The sequence below is a fragment of the Caretta caretta genome, chromosome 5, assembly GCF_965140235.1.
Source record: "Caretta caretta isolate rCarCar2 chromosome 5, rCarCar1.hap1, whole genome shotgun sequence".
In the NCBI taxonomy this organism is placed as follows: domain Eukaryota; kingdom Metazoa; phylum Chordata; order Testudines; family Cheloniidae; genus Caretta; species Caretta caretta.
The window spans coordinates 54,515,069-54,532,919 of record NC_134210.1 but is presented as its reverse complement, the minus strand read 5'-3'; the positions used below and the strand labels follow the sequence as shown (position 1 = coordinate 54,532,919).

The window sequence follows — 17,851 nt, the reverse complement described above, 5'->3', positions numbered from 1 at the left end:
TGGCACTTCTGTATTTGACATACATTTCACTGAAAGATGATGGTTGAATCAGAATATGTCAGAGGGCATGAAGGGGTTAAAAGGCACCGGCGATTACTTCTTTGGAAATGAGCATAGCACACTTTTATTTTTAATAGGCATTTCTGGTTGCAAGTTACAACAAGCATACAAGATTAAATGTGATTTGTACTTTGTAAACAGCAAACCAATTTTTTATGCTGTGTTTATTAAAAAGAATGTATTGGAAGTCATTGTGGTTGTACAAATAGATAGGCAGTGGCACATCTTCAGCTAAATGCACAATACTAGGAGAATTTGCTTTATGATTATAGTCCTTTCTCTCTCCTCATCCTGACTGCAGAATTACATCCTAAAACTGTAGGGCTGTATTAAAGGTTATATAATATGCAAACCAGACGGTACTTATATGGTAACAAATCCCATCATCAGTTATGTCAGAACAAACTGTAAACCCATGTAAACCTTTCTTATTGAGAACAGAGCCTCTTAAATCAAAGTCTATGCATAACAAATGTATAAAAAATTAATTTCAATATTTCAACATAAATGACCTCTGACGTGGCACAAATGTAAATTGAGGCATATTGTTGATTCAAAAAGTGACATTTATTTTATTCTGCACAATTTTACAGGCAGTAAGTCATATGGGGGCTAACATTTTAAGTGAGATTCACTAATTTGAGTATGCAAATTTGCATGAACTTTATTTCTATTCTTGAGTTATTGCTCAGGTGTGTCTGAGTTTGCTCATTTCCCTGACTACATTGTGAGGGTGTCATGCCAAATTCCAATTTTAATCATTGCAGTTCAAAGTTGCTATAATACATTTTCCCTCTTTTGTCCTCTGCTGTTTTGTATGAGTTAGTCAGTATAGCAAGACTTTTGATGGAATTCTCTGTTTTGGTTTGTGTTATTAGTTTTTGCATTGCTGCAGCCTCCCCACAGATTCTTACTAATAACTGAGACTGGGTTTATAGCCCACCACTTACAAATTTACAGCAACAATAAAACATGACAGATTTGTCCAAATTAGCCTGGTAGAGCCTAAACAAAATGTCATTAAAACAATAATGACTAACAGAACCAAAGGTACATGACTGAGTTATTTTTTCCCTGGTGAAATTACAAAGAGCCAAGTTTTATCTACAAAGATGCATTAGAACCAGACGTCTAGAAACCAGGGCCCAAAGGAGGAATGTTGGCTGATTCTCCAAAATTCTTAACGAGCTCCCAGACAGTGCTCATTGGCACTCCAGCTCCACTACTCTTGAAGAGTCAGTCATGGAGTTTAAGGCCAGAAGGGACCACCAGATCTTCCGATCTGACCTCCTGCACATCATAGGCCACTAAATCCCACCAATTACCCCAGCATTGAGTCAAATAACCTAGATTAAACTAAAAAAATCACAGCCCTCAGGAGAGCAAACTCTTGTGTGCCACAGGCGGAAAACAGGAAGGACTTGGGTACCAATGCCCAAGGCGAAAAACAGGAAGGACTTGGGTACCAATGCCCAAGGCAATTGCAATGGCAGAGAACTGATTTGGTGAGATATACCCAGATGATCCTAGCAAGGAACCATTAAGAGTGTTCAGCACACTCCCCTCTGAGTGTACTGCCCCTGTTCCACTGGACATTTGCAGTTCACAGATTCACTGCACCCAAAGGAACAGTCCACCTAGCTTACCAGTTACTCTTTAGATCACAGCTCTGCTTAACCCACAGGGCTTAGTTATATTTATAGTGAAAACGAGCAAAAGTTTATCTGACAAAGCGTAGAGATTTTAGTGAAAGCAAGTAGAAGGATTTTATTTTATATGTAACAAAATGGTTACATATAAAATAAAAACACAACACATGTTCTAGAACCTAGACTTACTTAACTAGTCACAATCTTGTCTTATAGAGCAGAAGCTCAACCAAAATCCTTCCTGTGAATTACAGCTAGGCTTGGCTGTGGTCTTCCATATATGAAACAAGTCATGCTGTCCTCTTGCCTCCTCAGTGGAAAGATGAAGGGAGGGGTAGCTCTGTCCACCAGATATATTCCAACAATCCATATTCTTTACTCATAAAGAGAATCCCCTCCTGCTGTCTTATTTCTTCCTGTAAATTTCCTCTCTAAGTTTTAACAATCTTCTGATTAGCATTTTGGCTCAGTATGCAAATAGATTATATATATATATATATATATATATATATATATAGATTGTTCCATCAGTGTTTCTCTTCCAAATTAATTAACAGCATTGTAGGGAATTCCTTTATTCCACTACATGAAACTAACTCCCTCAGATGCTAAGAACAAAGCAGTCTGATGCAAAGTGTGGTCAGAAGAGAAAGGCAGTGACTCTTTAGCCAGGAGACCCAGTTGAGGGTATGTCTTCACTGCAAAGTTAACTCAAGTGATCAGTATCTGGGTTAGCCTAGCCTGGACATAAATCCATACCCGAGTTACTATATCCTCACCAGTGCTGTGCCCATCCATGTGTTTCTGCCATAGGTTGTATCCATAGAGTGCCTCCTTGGGATGATGGGGGGCACCTCTCTCATTTCAGACATCCCTCCCTGTATGTAGATGTCACTGGAGCACCAGTGTGGGGTATGGCCTTCCACCTGTAAGTCTTAGGGCAGTGGATCTCCCTTCTGGCCATAACAGCAGTCCAAAACAAAAAAGGCAACAAAATAATCCTGCAGCTCACAAAACAATCCAGGTTCACCCCACAATTCCCTGGAAGGCAAAAACTAAATAGTCTCTGTGACGGGAAGCTAGGTTCCTAATCCTCCATGTGTCCAAGGGGACCAGGTTGAGCATGCTGGGCACTAGAAAAAGACAAAATAAAGACAGTCCTTTTACCTCTTCAGAGAGTCCAAGCAGTATAGGCCCTTCCTCAGCTTTCCTGGTGAGCATGCCCTAGCTCTGTGGGGCTAAGGCACTCTAGCTCCACTTCCCTCTGAGAGCCACTGTGCACCGGGTTTAGATCCTTCCTCTTAAGGAGTCGCCCCTCTCAAGGTTTGAGAGGCCTCACAGGTGCACCGGATTGGGGCTCATTGTGCCCAGATGAGCATTTTAACCCCTCTCTGACCAGAGTGGAAACCCATCCCACCACAATGTCACTAGGCATATCCCATGGCTCTTTGTAATGTGATCAAATGAACCACATTACAACTCTTTCCCAGTGAATTTTGGGACAACTTGTTTGCCCTTTGGGGAATAAAGGGGGAATTGTGGGAAGGCACTGGAGGACTATTAGAACTTGCGTAGTTTACATTCTCGCTGCAAAGTGGGCAGGTTGCCAGCTCGTGGGAAAGCCTTGACCTGGTTTTAGCCTATATACCCAGATAAGCCAGCTAGCCAGGATTGAAAGCACCACTAAACTTCATGGGAGAGTTGTGTATGTGGAGTAGAGCCAGGTAAATGCAACACCCAAAAAGAGCTTGAGTTAATTCTGCAGAGATGATGTACACTCAGTGGCTTCAAAGGGAAAGTGGGAATGGGCAGGATCTTTTCAACCACACAATTAACTTTCACTTCTGTTGATTATTATCAGATTTTTGTTTTCAGTGATTCAAGGTTTGTGTTGCAACTGCAAGGTAATGTCTGACAGTATCAAGACAGTTTCCTATGATGTGTTGTTGTTTTTTTAAATGGAAACTTATTTGTCTTTATTGTTGGTAAAAGCTTCTATGTACAAAATCAAAATCTTGGGACAAATGTGAGTCTCTTTAAATAAATGTAAAATTGAGCCTATGGTAGATTTGTAGGTCTGAAGGTGTTTGGTTTTCAAGGGAATCTGGAGCCATTATGCTGGTCTATTCTTGGTTGTCAATAATCTAACTGTACTAAAGTTATCATGTAAGGAGTTTTTGGGGGGCCTGTATGAAAGACTGAGAATCTTTTTCTTTAATTCACAGGAGATGTGTGTGATTCCAACCCCTGTGAAAATGGTGGCATCTGTTTATCTGGGTTGGCTGATGACTTCTTTTCATGTGAATGTCCTAGTGGCTTCACAGACCCCAACTGTTCTAGTGTTGTGGAGGTTGGTAAGTGCAACATAAAAGATGGCAATAACTGTCTAAGTATTCCATTAGTCCATGATTATCCAAATAGTGGTGTGTCCTTTGCATTTTGTGTCATTGCCTTGTTCGTTATTGGTTCTTTATCCTTGTGTCTAATGTTTGTGGTATCTGAATTAATATTTTCTTTGATTGTTTCTTTGTTCCCTAATTATCTCTAAATTATATCTGAAAAGAAAAACTATGCAGCAAAGTTCAGTGTTTTATTTTATTTATTTTGTCAGTTTGCCAGAAATTTTACCTATCTTGTAAAGGTCACAGCAATCCAATTCGTTCAGATACCTGCTGCTAATTTCAGTGATTTTATTTATTTTAATGAGGGCTGCAAAGCTCAATTGCTTGATAAGCCAATGTGGCCTGATTCTGAACTCACGCTTTTGTAAATAGAGAGTGACTACAACTGAGTAACATGGATCTAAAATCAGCATCTGAGAAAACAGAATAAGGCCTATTTTGCATTTGTTTGCATTTCACAGTAACAGACCCTTTGGTTTGGATATAATAGTTAACCATTATACAAGAACAAATTAGAAGTGTGTAGTGGTGTGACAATTTGCGATAAATGGATGCATCTAAGTGACTGAAAATACAACTGGTGGGTCTAATGAACCAGCCTTCAGTGTCTCATCAGAAGATTGTTTTGGTGAAGGGGGACACAGGAAGATGATAGAGTTGAGTAGAGACACATAGCTACAAATTCCATTATCTCATACTGAATTGGAAAAGTTTTGAACCTGGGCTGGTGGAGGTTGAGTTTATAACTTACTCTGAAACACAAATAGAAAGGAACTGACGATCCTATATAATCAGATGCAATCAGTTAGTTAGGGTACCTGTCTTCTGCCTTTAACAGTGATACATGACATGCAAATAGATGAATGAAAGAGAATTAAAGAACAGAAAAGAAGGAATGGAACAGATATCTATGAAACAGAGAGCTCAGTACACAAATGTATGTGTAAGTGCAATCAGTGTTGGATTCGAGAGGTAGGAGATTCCAGGGAAGGATAGAAGAGGTGATTATCAGCAGCGTTGATTTATAGTGGAGATGAGGATGCTCTTTTCTTCCCTCATATTAGAGGACCAGAAGTCCTGCTGCTGTTTTTTTTAAGCTGTGACTCTATGGTGGTCCCAGTTCTCCTGATGTTTGGTCTTTCACATGGTTTGCTTTCCTACTGATGACTGATTTGTGTTTGATTATAGCGTAGCATTATGGGGGTGTTACACATCACACCTGTATCACATAACACTGTAACATGCTACATTCAAACACAGCGGCTGGGCCCACACCTCACTGCCAGCCAAATCCCAGCCTCCTATTTCTCTTGGACCCACTCTTCATTAGTAGTGAGGACCTGCACATGGTTCTGTGGCTTTACGTTCTGTTTGGCCCTGGGCCCCTTGGCAGACAGGACTTGGGCTGCAGATCACTGGATCTGTGTTTAAGATGCCACTTCTTGGTGGAATGTCCCAGGAAATTTCTCTGCTGCCTGGTTTGATCCTGAATGTCTTATGTATTTATTAGATATATTCGGTAACTGTTGAAGTCAGTTTAATATTATTTAGTTTCTAGTTATTCTCCAGGAGTAATGTTCTTGAGTCTTTTAATACCTCCTTTACTATATTTCCTTAACATGCTTATGAGACTAATTATTCTACTGCTGAATATTAATGTTTTAATATCATCCAATTTTAGGGTTGTTCATCAGCCTATTGAAATTCCAGATTTTATGGCACTAAAGAAAAAACCTGTAACCTATTTTGTTCCATTTTGCTTGTTGATGCAGTGACTTTTACTACTGCCTTGAAAAGATATAGAAGATATGCTCCACACAGCATCTCCTTCCAGACACTAATACTGCTGTACCCAGAGTGGGCCCCTGGACATGCTTTCCTGTGTTATGTGCTTTCCTGTGGCTATGAAATGTCATCAGATATGATCATTGGCTGTCCCCTAGCACTTGAGTACAAGTAACAGCCTTTTTCTGGCTCGGTGCACAGGTGAACAAGTGGTAGAAAGAGGCTCCCTAAGTACTTACCTTTCCTCACTAGTAAATCTGTGCTGGCCTGGGCAGAATTTAGCTCATTAAGCAATAGCTTATGCAACCCTAGAATAGCCTTGGCATAGGTTTTTTGCAGTAAGTTTATGGACTTATTGTGTAAGAAATTGCGTTGTACAGAACTGGGAAGAAGCCAATTGTGAGTGAATCTGAGATGAAAGCATATTGTAATAATGTGCAGTATAACTTACAATTATTTTTTTTTACTGAGAACTTTAAACAATTCTATAAGGTCCACATTAGTAGGTAAAATAAAGTACAAACAAGTAAAGCATTTGGAAAGATGGAATAATCATGTTGCATATGCAGAAATAATGCTAAGTTTTTCATTTGAAATCCAGAGATAGTGATTGGTAGAAAACCCTTTTTTAATTCAAGTAGTTATAAACATTTATACACTAGCTAGACTACAATACATTAGTGCAGCTGACATTTAATACTTTTTTTGTCCTGTACAATTACACTGCGTGCATGAAGGCAGTAAGGCAAATCGTTATTTTTGTTGTTCGTATGTTATAATGATGTTGGCTGAGTTGTGCTGCGATTCCCCGCTTTCCACTCTGCTTATCCAGAACACCTTGTCCAGTTCTGGGAGAACACTTCATCCAGTTTTCTGGGATCCGAAAAAACCCTCAGACTCCAGCGTGTCACTTCAGTTATTTTATTAGGCATGAAACAGCTCTTTGTTCTCTCTAGCCAGGCCCAGATACAGGGAGTTTAGGTACAGGGTGATACCACAATTCTAATTCATGTCACACACTACACATCTTTCCTGGCTACTAACATCTATACTTCTTGTATGTAAAGACCAATTGCTTTGCAGATTGCATATGGTAAGCTTATCAGTTCAGGTTGTTTCCGCCAACTTTGTGTACTATAAACATACCCACTATAGTTAGATTCTTTGACAACGTGTGATGTTTATCTCTACACCATCCCTTGTTACCAACTTAACACTTTGAGAGTGTTGTATATGTGTTCCATTCTCAATAGTACCCATACTGTTAACATACACTAATTCTCTAGGACTCCCTGTCCATCTGGGAATAACAGTCATGGTTGGAACAATCCTATTATTATTTTCATGTGGTGCCCAGGACCTTCTAGTCTTGCAAATTACAATTTTTCTTCCCCAATATTACAAATTCCCTTTTCCAAATCAGTGTTCTGTTTAAAAATCTAAACCCTTTCCCCTGCTTTATCTCTTCTATCCCCTAAATTAAATGCTTTACAAATTTAGTTACAAATGTGCTGCAAGTAACCATGTCTTGCTTCTTTCTTTATCTACTTTAGTAGGCTGTAAACTGACTCTCATTGACCCAACTCTGTCCTCTATTTCCCAACTCCAATAAGTACACCAAGGGGCCAAGTTGATCCAGCACAAAGTATGGGCTGTGCTACTTCGCCTTCAGGAATAGGTGGTATGTGGCCTGATCCTGTATGATGACTTTGGAGCCTATATGATGTTTGGTCTGGTCCCCTTTGGCATCAAACCACACCTAGGTCTTGTGCACACTTTTTTGCAATGGCAAAATCTGCTTCTGCAAGTCCTATACTCAGGACTCTGACAAAACTACTGTAGCCATATGGCCTCGTACAGGGTTAATCATATTCTCCCACAGTATCATTGGTCTTTCCATTAAGCCTCATAAAGGGAAAATCCCATAGATCTTCATTCTCCAGCTCTGATACATGCTAAGCCCAATTACTACCTGTGATATTTAGTGCTTTCATGAGTTCAGTTTTAACGGTTAAATTCATTCTTTCTATTTGCCCCGCTGCTTTGGAATGATAAGCAATGTGGAATTTCTGATCAATGCCTATCAGTGCGCTGGTGTCCCTAGCCTCTGTTTGCCAGAAGCTGGGAATGGGTGACAGGGGATAGATCACTTGATGATTACCTGTTCTATTCATTCACTCTGGGGCACCTGGCATTGGCCACTCTTGGAAGATAGGATACTGGGCTAAGTGGACCTTTGGCCTGACCCAGTATGGCCTTTCTTATGTCCATACTTTAACCACTGATCCAACAAATCCTCTACCATTATCTGAATCAGTTGCCTTAGGAACCCCCCACCAACTGAACAAATTATACACCAGGTGTTTAGCTGTTGTCAATTGAGTCATATTTTTAAGTTGGGAATGCCTCCACCCAATGTGAGAATGAGTCACTACAACTAGTACATATTTGTCCCCTTGGTGGGTTAGGGGTAGTTCCCCAATGTAATCTGTTTGGATCCTTTAGTTTCTAGGGTTCCCTGGGAGCCTGTTCCATGAGTGCCCCTCTGCATTTTCTATTTGCTGGATCATATCTAGAACAAAGAAGATAGGAATTAAGATGCCCATTCAAATCCTATTCCTGGGCCACCATCCTGTTTTTGCCAGTGTTTCCTGGGTAGCTTCGTATTTAGGGTGACCACCCATAGTTGATTCATGTACTCATGCTAAGAAATCCTTCCTCAAATCCCTTTGTACTACCCATACTAAACCATCTTCTGACTTTACACACAAGAGTCCCTTCTTTATTACTAACTCCTGGCCATCCACCTTTATTCCCAGGCTTTGAACTTGCTTTCATAGTGGACCTAACTCTAAGGATGCTCTGCAATTGCTCTGGCTTAGTTTGTAACGATTGCTGCTGGCTCCGGGTGATAGCTGCCAGTGGAATGACTTCTAACCAAGTTTCCAACAGACAGGACGATGTGGTTACCACTGTGTCTTTGGCTGCTAAATCTGCTGCCTGATTTCCTTTTATGAATAGCCCTTTCTTTCTGTGTGCTCAGATTTTTACCATATCTGCTCTTTTTCAAAATGTTTAGTCATATTATCCAGCATTTGCAATGTAGCAGTGAACTTGATTTCTCCTTCATCCATAGCACAATACTTGTTCTGAGCCCACCAGGCCAGAATCAACACAGCTCCCCTGAACACCCAATCCAACTTCAAGACTATGGTAAGCTTAGAGCAGGACCCTTTTTCTTCCATCAGTACTCTAACAACAGCTGCTCATTCTGCATACTGAGCTGGCTTATTCCCACAATTATACAGCAAAGTATTTACAATTACTTCATCTCTCAGCTTTGCTGCTATCCAGCCTCCTTTCCTTTATCCCTTTACATAATGGCTACTGCCATCAGTATACCAAATCTCCTCCTCTCTAACCTTGTTAACCATTTAGTTCTTTAAAGATTAGTTGCCAAGTGCTAGCTGAGCTAACTTCACATTCATGGGGCATTCCTTCTATGCAGATCCCTGCCACCCATTCCTTTCGTTCTTTTAGCCATATTGCCTCCACATTTTCTTCCTGCAACACCAGAATCCAACGCTAACTTTATCCAGCTGATATTTTTCCCTCCAGCTGTGATCTTGAGGGAGGTGTGGTAACTAGCAATGAACAGCTTCTGTCCTCCGGCTGATATTTGTTTTTAATGAGTGCCCAGTACACAGTCAACACAATTTTCTCCCATCCATTTTTTTTTTTGAGGTTCCACACTTTGCAATAGTCAGGAAGCAAATGCTACTGGTTGATCCTGATTTCCATATTTCTGTGTGACCCACCACCCCTGTGCCAACTGGAGTTACTGCAGGATACATAAAGAACGGTTTACTTTCAGTTGGACTTTCCAACACTGGAGCACTCCCCAAAAGCTGTTTCAGTTTTACCACTACTTCAGTATGCTCTTCCTGCCGATCCCAATGGGGGGCCCTCACGAACTAACACAAAGGACTAGTAGCTTCCACATGATGTGGGGAAAATCCCCTACCAAATCTGGTGATTCCCAAAAATAGCTGTAATGCTCACTTATCAAGAGGGATTAGTAATTTAGAAATTAATTCCTCTCTATGATGATCAATACTACATAGAATCATAGAATCATAGAATATAAGGGTTGGAAGGGACCCCAGAAGGTCATCTAGTCCAGCCCCCTGCTCGAAGCAGGACCAATTCCCAGTTAAATCATCCCAGCCAGGGCTTTGTCAAGCCTGACCTTAAAAACCTCTAAGGAAGGAGATTCTACCACCTCCCTAGGTAACGCATTCCAGTGTTTCACCACCCTCTTAGTGAAAAAGTTTTTCCTAATATCCAATCTAAACCTCCCCCACTGCAGCTTGAGACCATTACTCCTCGTTCTGTCATCTGCTACCATTGAGAACAGTCTAGAGCCATCCTCTTTGGAACCCCCTTTCAGGTAGTTGAAAGCAGCTATCAAATCCCCCCTCATTCTTCTCTTCTGCAGGCTAAACAATCCCAGCTCCCTCAGCCTCTCCTCATAACTCATGTGTTCCAGACCCCTAATCATTTTTGTTGCCCTTCGCTGGACTCTCTCCAATTTATCCACATCCTTCTTGAAGTGTGGGGCCCAAAACTGGACACAGTACTCCAGATGAGGCCTCACCAATGTCGAATAGAGGGGAACGATCACGTCCCTCGATCTGCTCGCTATGCCCCTACTTATACATCCCAAAATGCCATTGGCCTTCTTGGCAACAAGGGCACACTGCTGACTCATATCCAGCTTCTCGTCCACTGTCACCCCTAGGTCCTTTTCCGCAGAACTGCTGCCTAGCCATTCGGTCCCTAGTCTGTAGCTGTGCATTGGGTTCTTCCGTCCTAAGTGCAGGACCCTGCACTTATCCTTATTGAACCTCATCAGATTTCTTTTGGCCCAATCCTCCAATTTGTCTAGGTCCTTCTGTATCCTATCCCTCCCCTCCAGCGTATCTACCACTCCTCCCAGTTTAGTATCATCCGCAAATTTGCTGAGAGTGCAATCCACACCATCCTCCAGATCATTTATGAAGATATTGAACAAAACCAGCCCCAGGACCGACCCTTGGTGCACTCCACTTGATACCGGCTGCCAACTAGACATGGAGCCATTGATAACTACCCGTTGAGCCCGACAATCTAGCCAGCTTTCTACCCACCTTGTAGTGCATTCATCCAGCCCATACTTCCTTAACTTGCTGACAAGAATACTGTGGGAGACCGTGTCAAAAGCTTTGCTAAAGTCAAGAAACAATACATCCACTGCTTTCCCTTCATCCACAGAACCAGTAATCTCATCATAGAAGGCGATTAGATTAGTCAGGCATGACCTTCCCTTGGTGAATCCATGCTGACTGTTCCTGATCACTTTCCTCTCATGCAAGTGCTTCAGGATTGATTCTTTGAGGACCTGCTCCATGATTTTTCCAGGGACTGAAGTGAGGCTGACTGGCCTGTAGTTCCCAGGATCCTCCTACATCCTTTGTTGCCCTCAAGAATGTAATCTTTCTGTGAACCAAATATGCTTTTCCACTGTTAATCTTTAACCTTGCCTGCTGCAAGCCCTGGAATGGCTCAGACAGATCCTAACTGTGTTCCTTCTCAGTGGGGGACTGCACTAATACATCATTCCGAATGAGCCTTGCAGGCTCAGAAAGGTCCTTAGGTCTCCGTTTCATCTATCCAAGAAAAATACTGGAGAGTCTTTGTACCCCTGGGGTAATATGGTCCATGCATACTGCACTCCTCCCCACATGAATGCTATTCCATACTGACACTCTGGAACCAGGGGCAACATCCAGAAGCCATTACTAATTGCCAGTATTGAAAACCACTTCATTTAGGAGAGATTTTAGCAATCATTTCAGGATAACCTGGTACTATAGGAGCCATAGATTTTTGTCGATTATGCTTCTATAGTTAGTTTTGACCCACCTGCTGGCTTTTTCACTGGCCATGCTGGAAAATTACACACCAAGGATATTAGCTTTGTCACTCCTCATTCCATCAACACGTCTACTGCCTTATGTATTGGCCCTATAGATTCCTATAGATTCATTGGATTTCTCAGCATGCACCTTATATAATTATTTTTTTTCTCTTTCAGTTCACACCTTCTCCACCTTACTTACTTAAAGTGTCGATCTCTAGTTTTCTTACACAGGGTTCCTAGTCCCAAAATTAATCCCTGTAACAACATAGTTTTCTTTCTTTCTTTCTTCACTTATTATCCAAACCTATTTGTTGGAGTTTCTTTTCTACTTGGACCAACTTTCCCCTAAGACCTCCCTGGGGAATTCAAAGGGCCTTCCCTTGGACTTAACCCATTGATCTAATGCAGCAGAAATCTCCTCAATTTAAACCCAGCTAATAATGCCATTGCTTAAATGTTAGGTTGTGAGTATCACCAGTAAAGCTATGTATAACAAAACCTATGTTACCTGTTCCAGACAAGTGGATCTGGGTCACCTAATCCAGACACAGATCCAAATCACAGCATCAGTGATGCTGAGATTTCCTCCAAGACCTTTTCTGCTTATTCTGAACACCGCGTCCAATTTTGGGAGAACAATCCATCCAGTTCTCTGGGATCAAAAAAAATTCAGTTTAATTTCAGCTTGTCACTCAGGTTACTTTATTAGTCAAGTAACAGCTCTTTGCCCATGGTGGACAGGCCAAGATACAAGGAGGTTAGGTACAGAGTGATACCACAATTCCAATTCATGTCACACATCACACAGTTTATATACATCTTTCCTAGCTACTAACATCTATACTTCTTGCATTAAAGACCAATTGCTTTGAAGATTGCATAAGGCAAACTTATCAGTTCAGTTATTTCTACCTACCTTGTTTGTTATAAACATACTGACAATTGTTAGTTTATTTAGTTTCTGCCTTCCTTATTTTCTATAAACATATTCACAGAAGTTAGTTGTTTCAGCAATTATTTGTTCAGGCTTGTCTTGTGTTAACTTGGGCATGCTTATGTCAGGTAAGCCAGCCCTACAAGTTAGGCTGGAGTTTCCAAATATACTATCTAGAGAATTTTGTAGTAATTTCAGGTTTCAGAGTAACAGCCATGTTAGTCTGTATTTGCAAAAAGAAAAGGAGTACTTGTGGCACCTTAGAGACTAACCAATTTATTTGAGCATAAGCTTTCGTGAGCTACAGCATCCGATGAAGTGAGCTATAGCTCACGAAACCTTATGCTCAAATAAATTGGTTAGTCTCTAAGGTGCCACAAGTACTCCTTTTCTTTTTGTAGTAATTTCAGTAACTCATGGGTAATTTTCTCAGAAGCCACATATTCTTAAGTCTTCATGGGAGAGAATCATCTGCTTCAATACATAGCTGAGGGACCAAGTGAAGAAAGATATTAATTTATTTGGAATTGGGGCTTTGGGACGGGGAAAAGAAGAAACCTATTTATGAAGTATTTGTACCTGCAACCCTCACTTGCGATGATGGGAATAAGGTGTAAATAAACCATACATTTTTGACAGTGAGGGTAATTAACCACTGAAACAATTAACTGTGAGTCATGGTGGATTATTTATCACTGACCATTTCTAAATCAAAATTGGATGTTTTTCTAAAAGATCTGCTCTAGGAATTATTTTGGAGAAGTTCTATGGCCTGCATTATACATAGTGCCCTACCAAATTCACAGTCATGAAAAACATGTCCTGGCCCATGAAATCTGGTCTTCCCCCCATAAAATCTGGTCTTTTCTGTGCTTTTACCCTATACTACACAGATGTCACAGGGGAGACCAACGTTTCTCAAATTGGGGCTCCTGACCCACAAGGGAGTTGCGGGGGGGTTCGTAAGGTTATTTTACGGGTGTCATGATATTGCCACCCTTACTTCTGTGCTACCTGCAGAGCTGAGTGACTAGAGAGCGGTGGCTGTTGGCCAGGCACCCAGCTCTGAAGGCAGCACCCTGCCAGCAGCAGTGCAGAAGTAACGGCAGCAATACCATGCCATGCCACCCTTACCTCTGCGCTGCTGCCTTCAGAACTGGGCGTCCAGAGAGTGGCGGCTGCTGACTGAAGGCCTAACTCGGCAGAGAGCAGTGCAGGAGTAAAGGTAGCAATAGCATACCAGGCCATCCTTACTTCTCCACTGCTGCTGGCAGTGGCTCTGCCATCAGAGCTGGGCTCCCAGCCAGCAGCTGCTGCTCTCCAGCTGCCCAGCTCTGAAGGCACCACCACCACCTCCAGCAGCGCAGAAGTAAGGGTAGCAGTAACGCAACTCCCCCTACAATAGCCTTGCAAACACACACACACACACACACACAACTCCTTTTTGGGTCAGAACCCCCTATAATTACAAAACCATGAAATTTGAGATTTAAATAGCTGAAATCATGAAATTTACGATTTTTAAAATCCTATGACCATTGAATTGACCAAAATGGACTGTGAATTTCGTAGGGCCCTAGTTAGGTAGGAGGTCAAATGAGAAGATCACAATGGTCTCTTCTGGCCTTGGAATCTATGAACTTACTAATGTGAATCATTCAGTAGGGCAACTCATCTATGTTCTACTCAACATGAATAAGTGATGCTGACTTGGACTCCACTGGAACAAAATGACCACATCCTGAGTGCTTCAAATTTTGAAAATAATAATGATGATGATGATGATAATAATAATGTGGATTTCTCCCCATCCTCCTTCCCTTTTCTTTTTAACAAGCTCTATGCATCTCAGTTGTCATAAAAGTTTTGAGGAGAGAGAAAGTTGCATGTTATTCTAGGGCACTGGTTCCCAACCTTTAACAGCCCGCAAACCCCTTTCACTAAATTGTGAAATCTCGTGAACCCCCCCCCCCCCAAAAAATGAATATTTTCAGGGATTTAAGTTTAAATTTCCTCCTCACTCCATGGGGCTCCTGCTGCTGGACCCCATTGACCGCTCTGGTCAACTGAGCTCCACTGAGCTCGGGCTGCAGGTCCCGCTGACTGCCAGGGCTTCGGCTGCCAGCCCCAACTGCCCAGCCCCGCTCTCCCTGGAGCTCAGCCAGCCAGCCCTGCACAGAGTGCTGGGATTCAGCGGGCTGGCTCCCCCGCTGATGTGGGCAGGGCTCGGGCTGCCAGCCCCAACTGCCCTGCCCCATTCTCCCTGGGGCTCAGGCTGTCTGCCCTGCAACCAGGTCCCACGTGCTGCCCCCAATGCCCAGGGTCCTCTAGCCACCATTAGTGAAATTTTTCGGGCAACTCTCCTGTAATGTTCTGCAAACTCCCAGGGGTTCGCAAACCCCAGTTTGGGAACCGCTGCTCTAGGAATAAGTGGGGAAAAAGGAACAACACTGTAACTGAGCAGGTGAAGGTGTGACTTGGAAAAGGTGTGACTTAAATTATTCAATTTTGATTTTAGAATCTTAGATTTGATAGCTATCTGTATGGGATGAGGTGCATGCTTAGCTAACATAAGCAAAGAATAAAAATTATAAAGTGATAGGGAGTGGGATGGCGGAAGAGCAACAGGTATATTAGAGTATAGCTGGGAACAATCTCCAAAGCCGCATTGTAATAGTCTGTAGAGCTCTTGATGAGGATATATTTACCTGTGCATCAACTCTCAATAGTGCAGAGCTAGGATCTATCTTGTTACTGAAAAAATATTTTAAAATCCCCTACACCCATATTAAACAAGTGGGAGAAGTTGTTAATGGCATGACAAAGATAATGTAAGTTTAGGGGCAGAGGACAGAAAATCATCTGGGGTTAGGGGAGGAAGGATGGAGGTGTTGGAGTTTTCGAAATGCAATTCTGTTCTGATAAGTGATTTCATTTAAAAAAAAAAAGAAGTCAACCTGGGATTCCAGGCTTACCATATTTCAGAGATTCCCATGTCAATTTAAGTCATTTCCACACAAAAAAATCCGTATATTTTTGCCACCTGTCAGCTCTGAAAACTGAACCTAGGACCTATGAGTCAGTCTGGGTTCTTTCCTTCTCATGAATCATCAGCAAGCTAAATTAAACCCTCCGTGACACCAGTGCAATCCCATTGCCTTTGGTGGCTTTTCACATAGAATCCAGTGCTTGCTTTCATGCTCTCTTTTTCTTTAGCAGTTGCATTGATGACTGCACTCACAGGAGTAAAGAACAGTGACATAAGTCAGAAAATGTCTGTCAAAATAAAATTTTGATAAAGAAAAAATTTACTTTTATTGTTCTGTTTTCTGACCAATACTATTAGAAATTTGTCAAAGAAATAAGCAAAAATGACTGAATAAACACAAGAATACATTTGAAGATCCACAAGTTTTTTGTTTTTTGGTTTTTTTTACATTTTTACACATTTCAGAGCAGAAACAAATTTTAAACTGCCCCCACTACTCTATGCCATTGAGCTAATAGGGTTTCCCTTCCACAGTGGCAATAAAATCACTGAGACAAATTGTTCTGTGGGACTTCAGTGTCCACATGAAAAATTCCTTTGGGCTACCATATGGTCCCATAACCAGACATTGTGGGCATGTCTACTCTTTGAGGTGCAGATGTAATTCCCAGCTTGGGGGGATACGCTCTCACTAACTCTTGTCAAGTAGCATGTTAAAAATGGAAAGCAGCCATGGAAGCATAAGCAGCAGGAAGGGCTATCTGTCACAAGTGGTTGCTTACTAGTGATATTAGGTACGTACTGAGGGCAGCTAGTCCCTCCCATCACTTGTGCTGCCATAGCTACCATTTATTTTTAGCATGCTAGCTCCATGAGGGCTAATGTGAGTGTATCTCCTTGAGCTGGGAATCACAGCCCCAGGTCAAAGTGTAGACATACCCTCTGTTAGGTCCTTCTGATGTAGCAGACCACACTGTGGTTCTTGATGTTTGAGGGGGTAGAACTGGCGGGGAAAGGGATGAGGTGTATGTTACACCTTGCATGAAAATAGTTTCAATGGAGTTTCACTGGTGTAAATTTGGGGGAACACAGTGGTGTACTGGGCCCATTATCTGGATGCAGAATTTGCCTTCGTGATAGCAGAATCAGTTCTTGAAGGGACAAGCACAGAATCTTCTCTGCTTCAGTTTCAGCTTGTGACACCTTGTTTATGTGGCCGATGTATGGGCTGTGACTTGTGAGTTAGATTCCCATCCTTCCTGGACGGTACAAAAAGATGTCATCTTTGCTCAAGAAACCATCTCTTGATGCTGACAAACCCTCCAATTATTCTCAGATCTCCAATTACCATTTTGGGGTAAAATCATTGAGAAGGTATTTGCAAAACTGCTCCATCAGTGTGTCAACCGATGAAGATGTACGTGTCTATCCAGATTCTTTGGGATGTATCAGCCGCCTTCAGTACCACTGATCATGAGGTGAATGAAGTTGCTCTTGAATGAAGTGTCTCTGTTTTTCATTGAGAGATTCCTCAACAGGGACCACTGCACATCCCCATGGGAGGCGATCTCATGTGGAGTAGTGTCACGTGATTATACTTTATCACTGCGATTCAGTGTGTGTGTGTGTGTGCCTATTAGTAGTCCTGGGGTATGTCTGTGTAGTCATCCCTCACACTCGAGTGGTGTGGAAAGCCACTTCGCCTCACTGCTGGCAGGCCACAAGTAACAGTCTAATAGGGGAAAGCTCCGGCCCCATGGGCAGGGTGAAGCACAACAGTCTTTGGTCCACAGCCTCCTGGCTGGGGCAGACAGTAATTAACAGTCTATAATTAGAATTCTATAAGGGAACTCTGGCCATCTGGGCAGGGCTGGGCCACAAACAGTCTTTAACCCACAGCCACCTGGCTGGGCAAATAGCCATAAATAGTCTATCGAGGAGCCCTGGCCCTCAGGCAGGGCAAGGCACCAAACAGTTTAGGATTCTGGTCTGCAGTCAGGGCAGAAAAAAAAAGTTTCTAGAGGCGCAGGCCCTCAGGCAGGGAAGAGCATCCAATGGTCAGGCATCCTG

The 17,851-nt window shown here is 42.2% G+C and overlaps 1 protein-coding gene across 1 annotated transcript in view; it reads left to right on the top strand.

Moving 5' to 3' along the window:
* The window catches only part of EDIL3 (EGF like repeats and discoidin domains 3), a 389,385-nt gene that overhangs the window by 96,370 nt on the left and 275,164 nt on the right, over nucleotides 1-17,851 (top strand). The window contains exon 2 of the mRNA XM_048849644.2: nucleotides 3,935-4,063. Within this exon, the coding sequence (XP_048705601.2) occupies nucleotides 3,935-4,063 (129 nt within the window). The remainder of the gene's footprint in view (nucleotides 1-3,934; nucleotides 4,064-17,851) is intronic.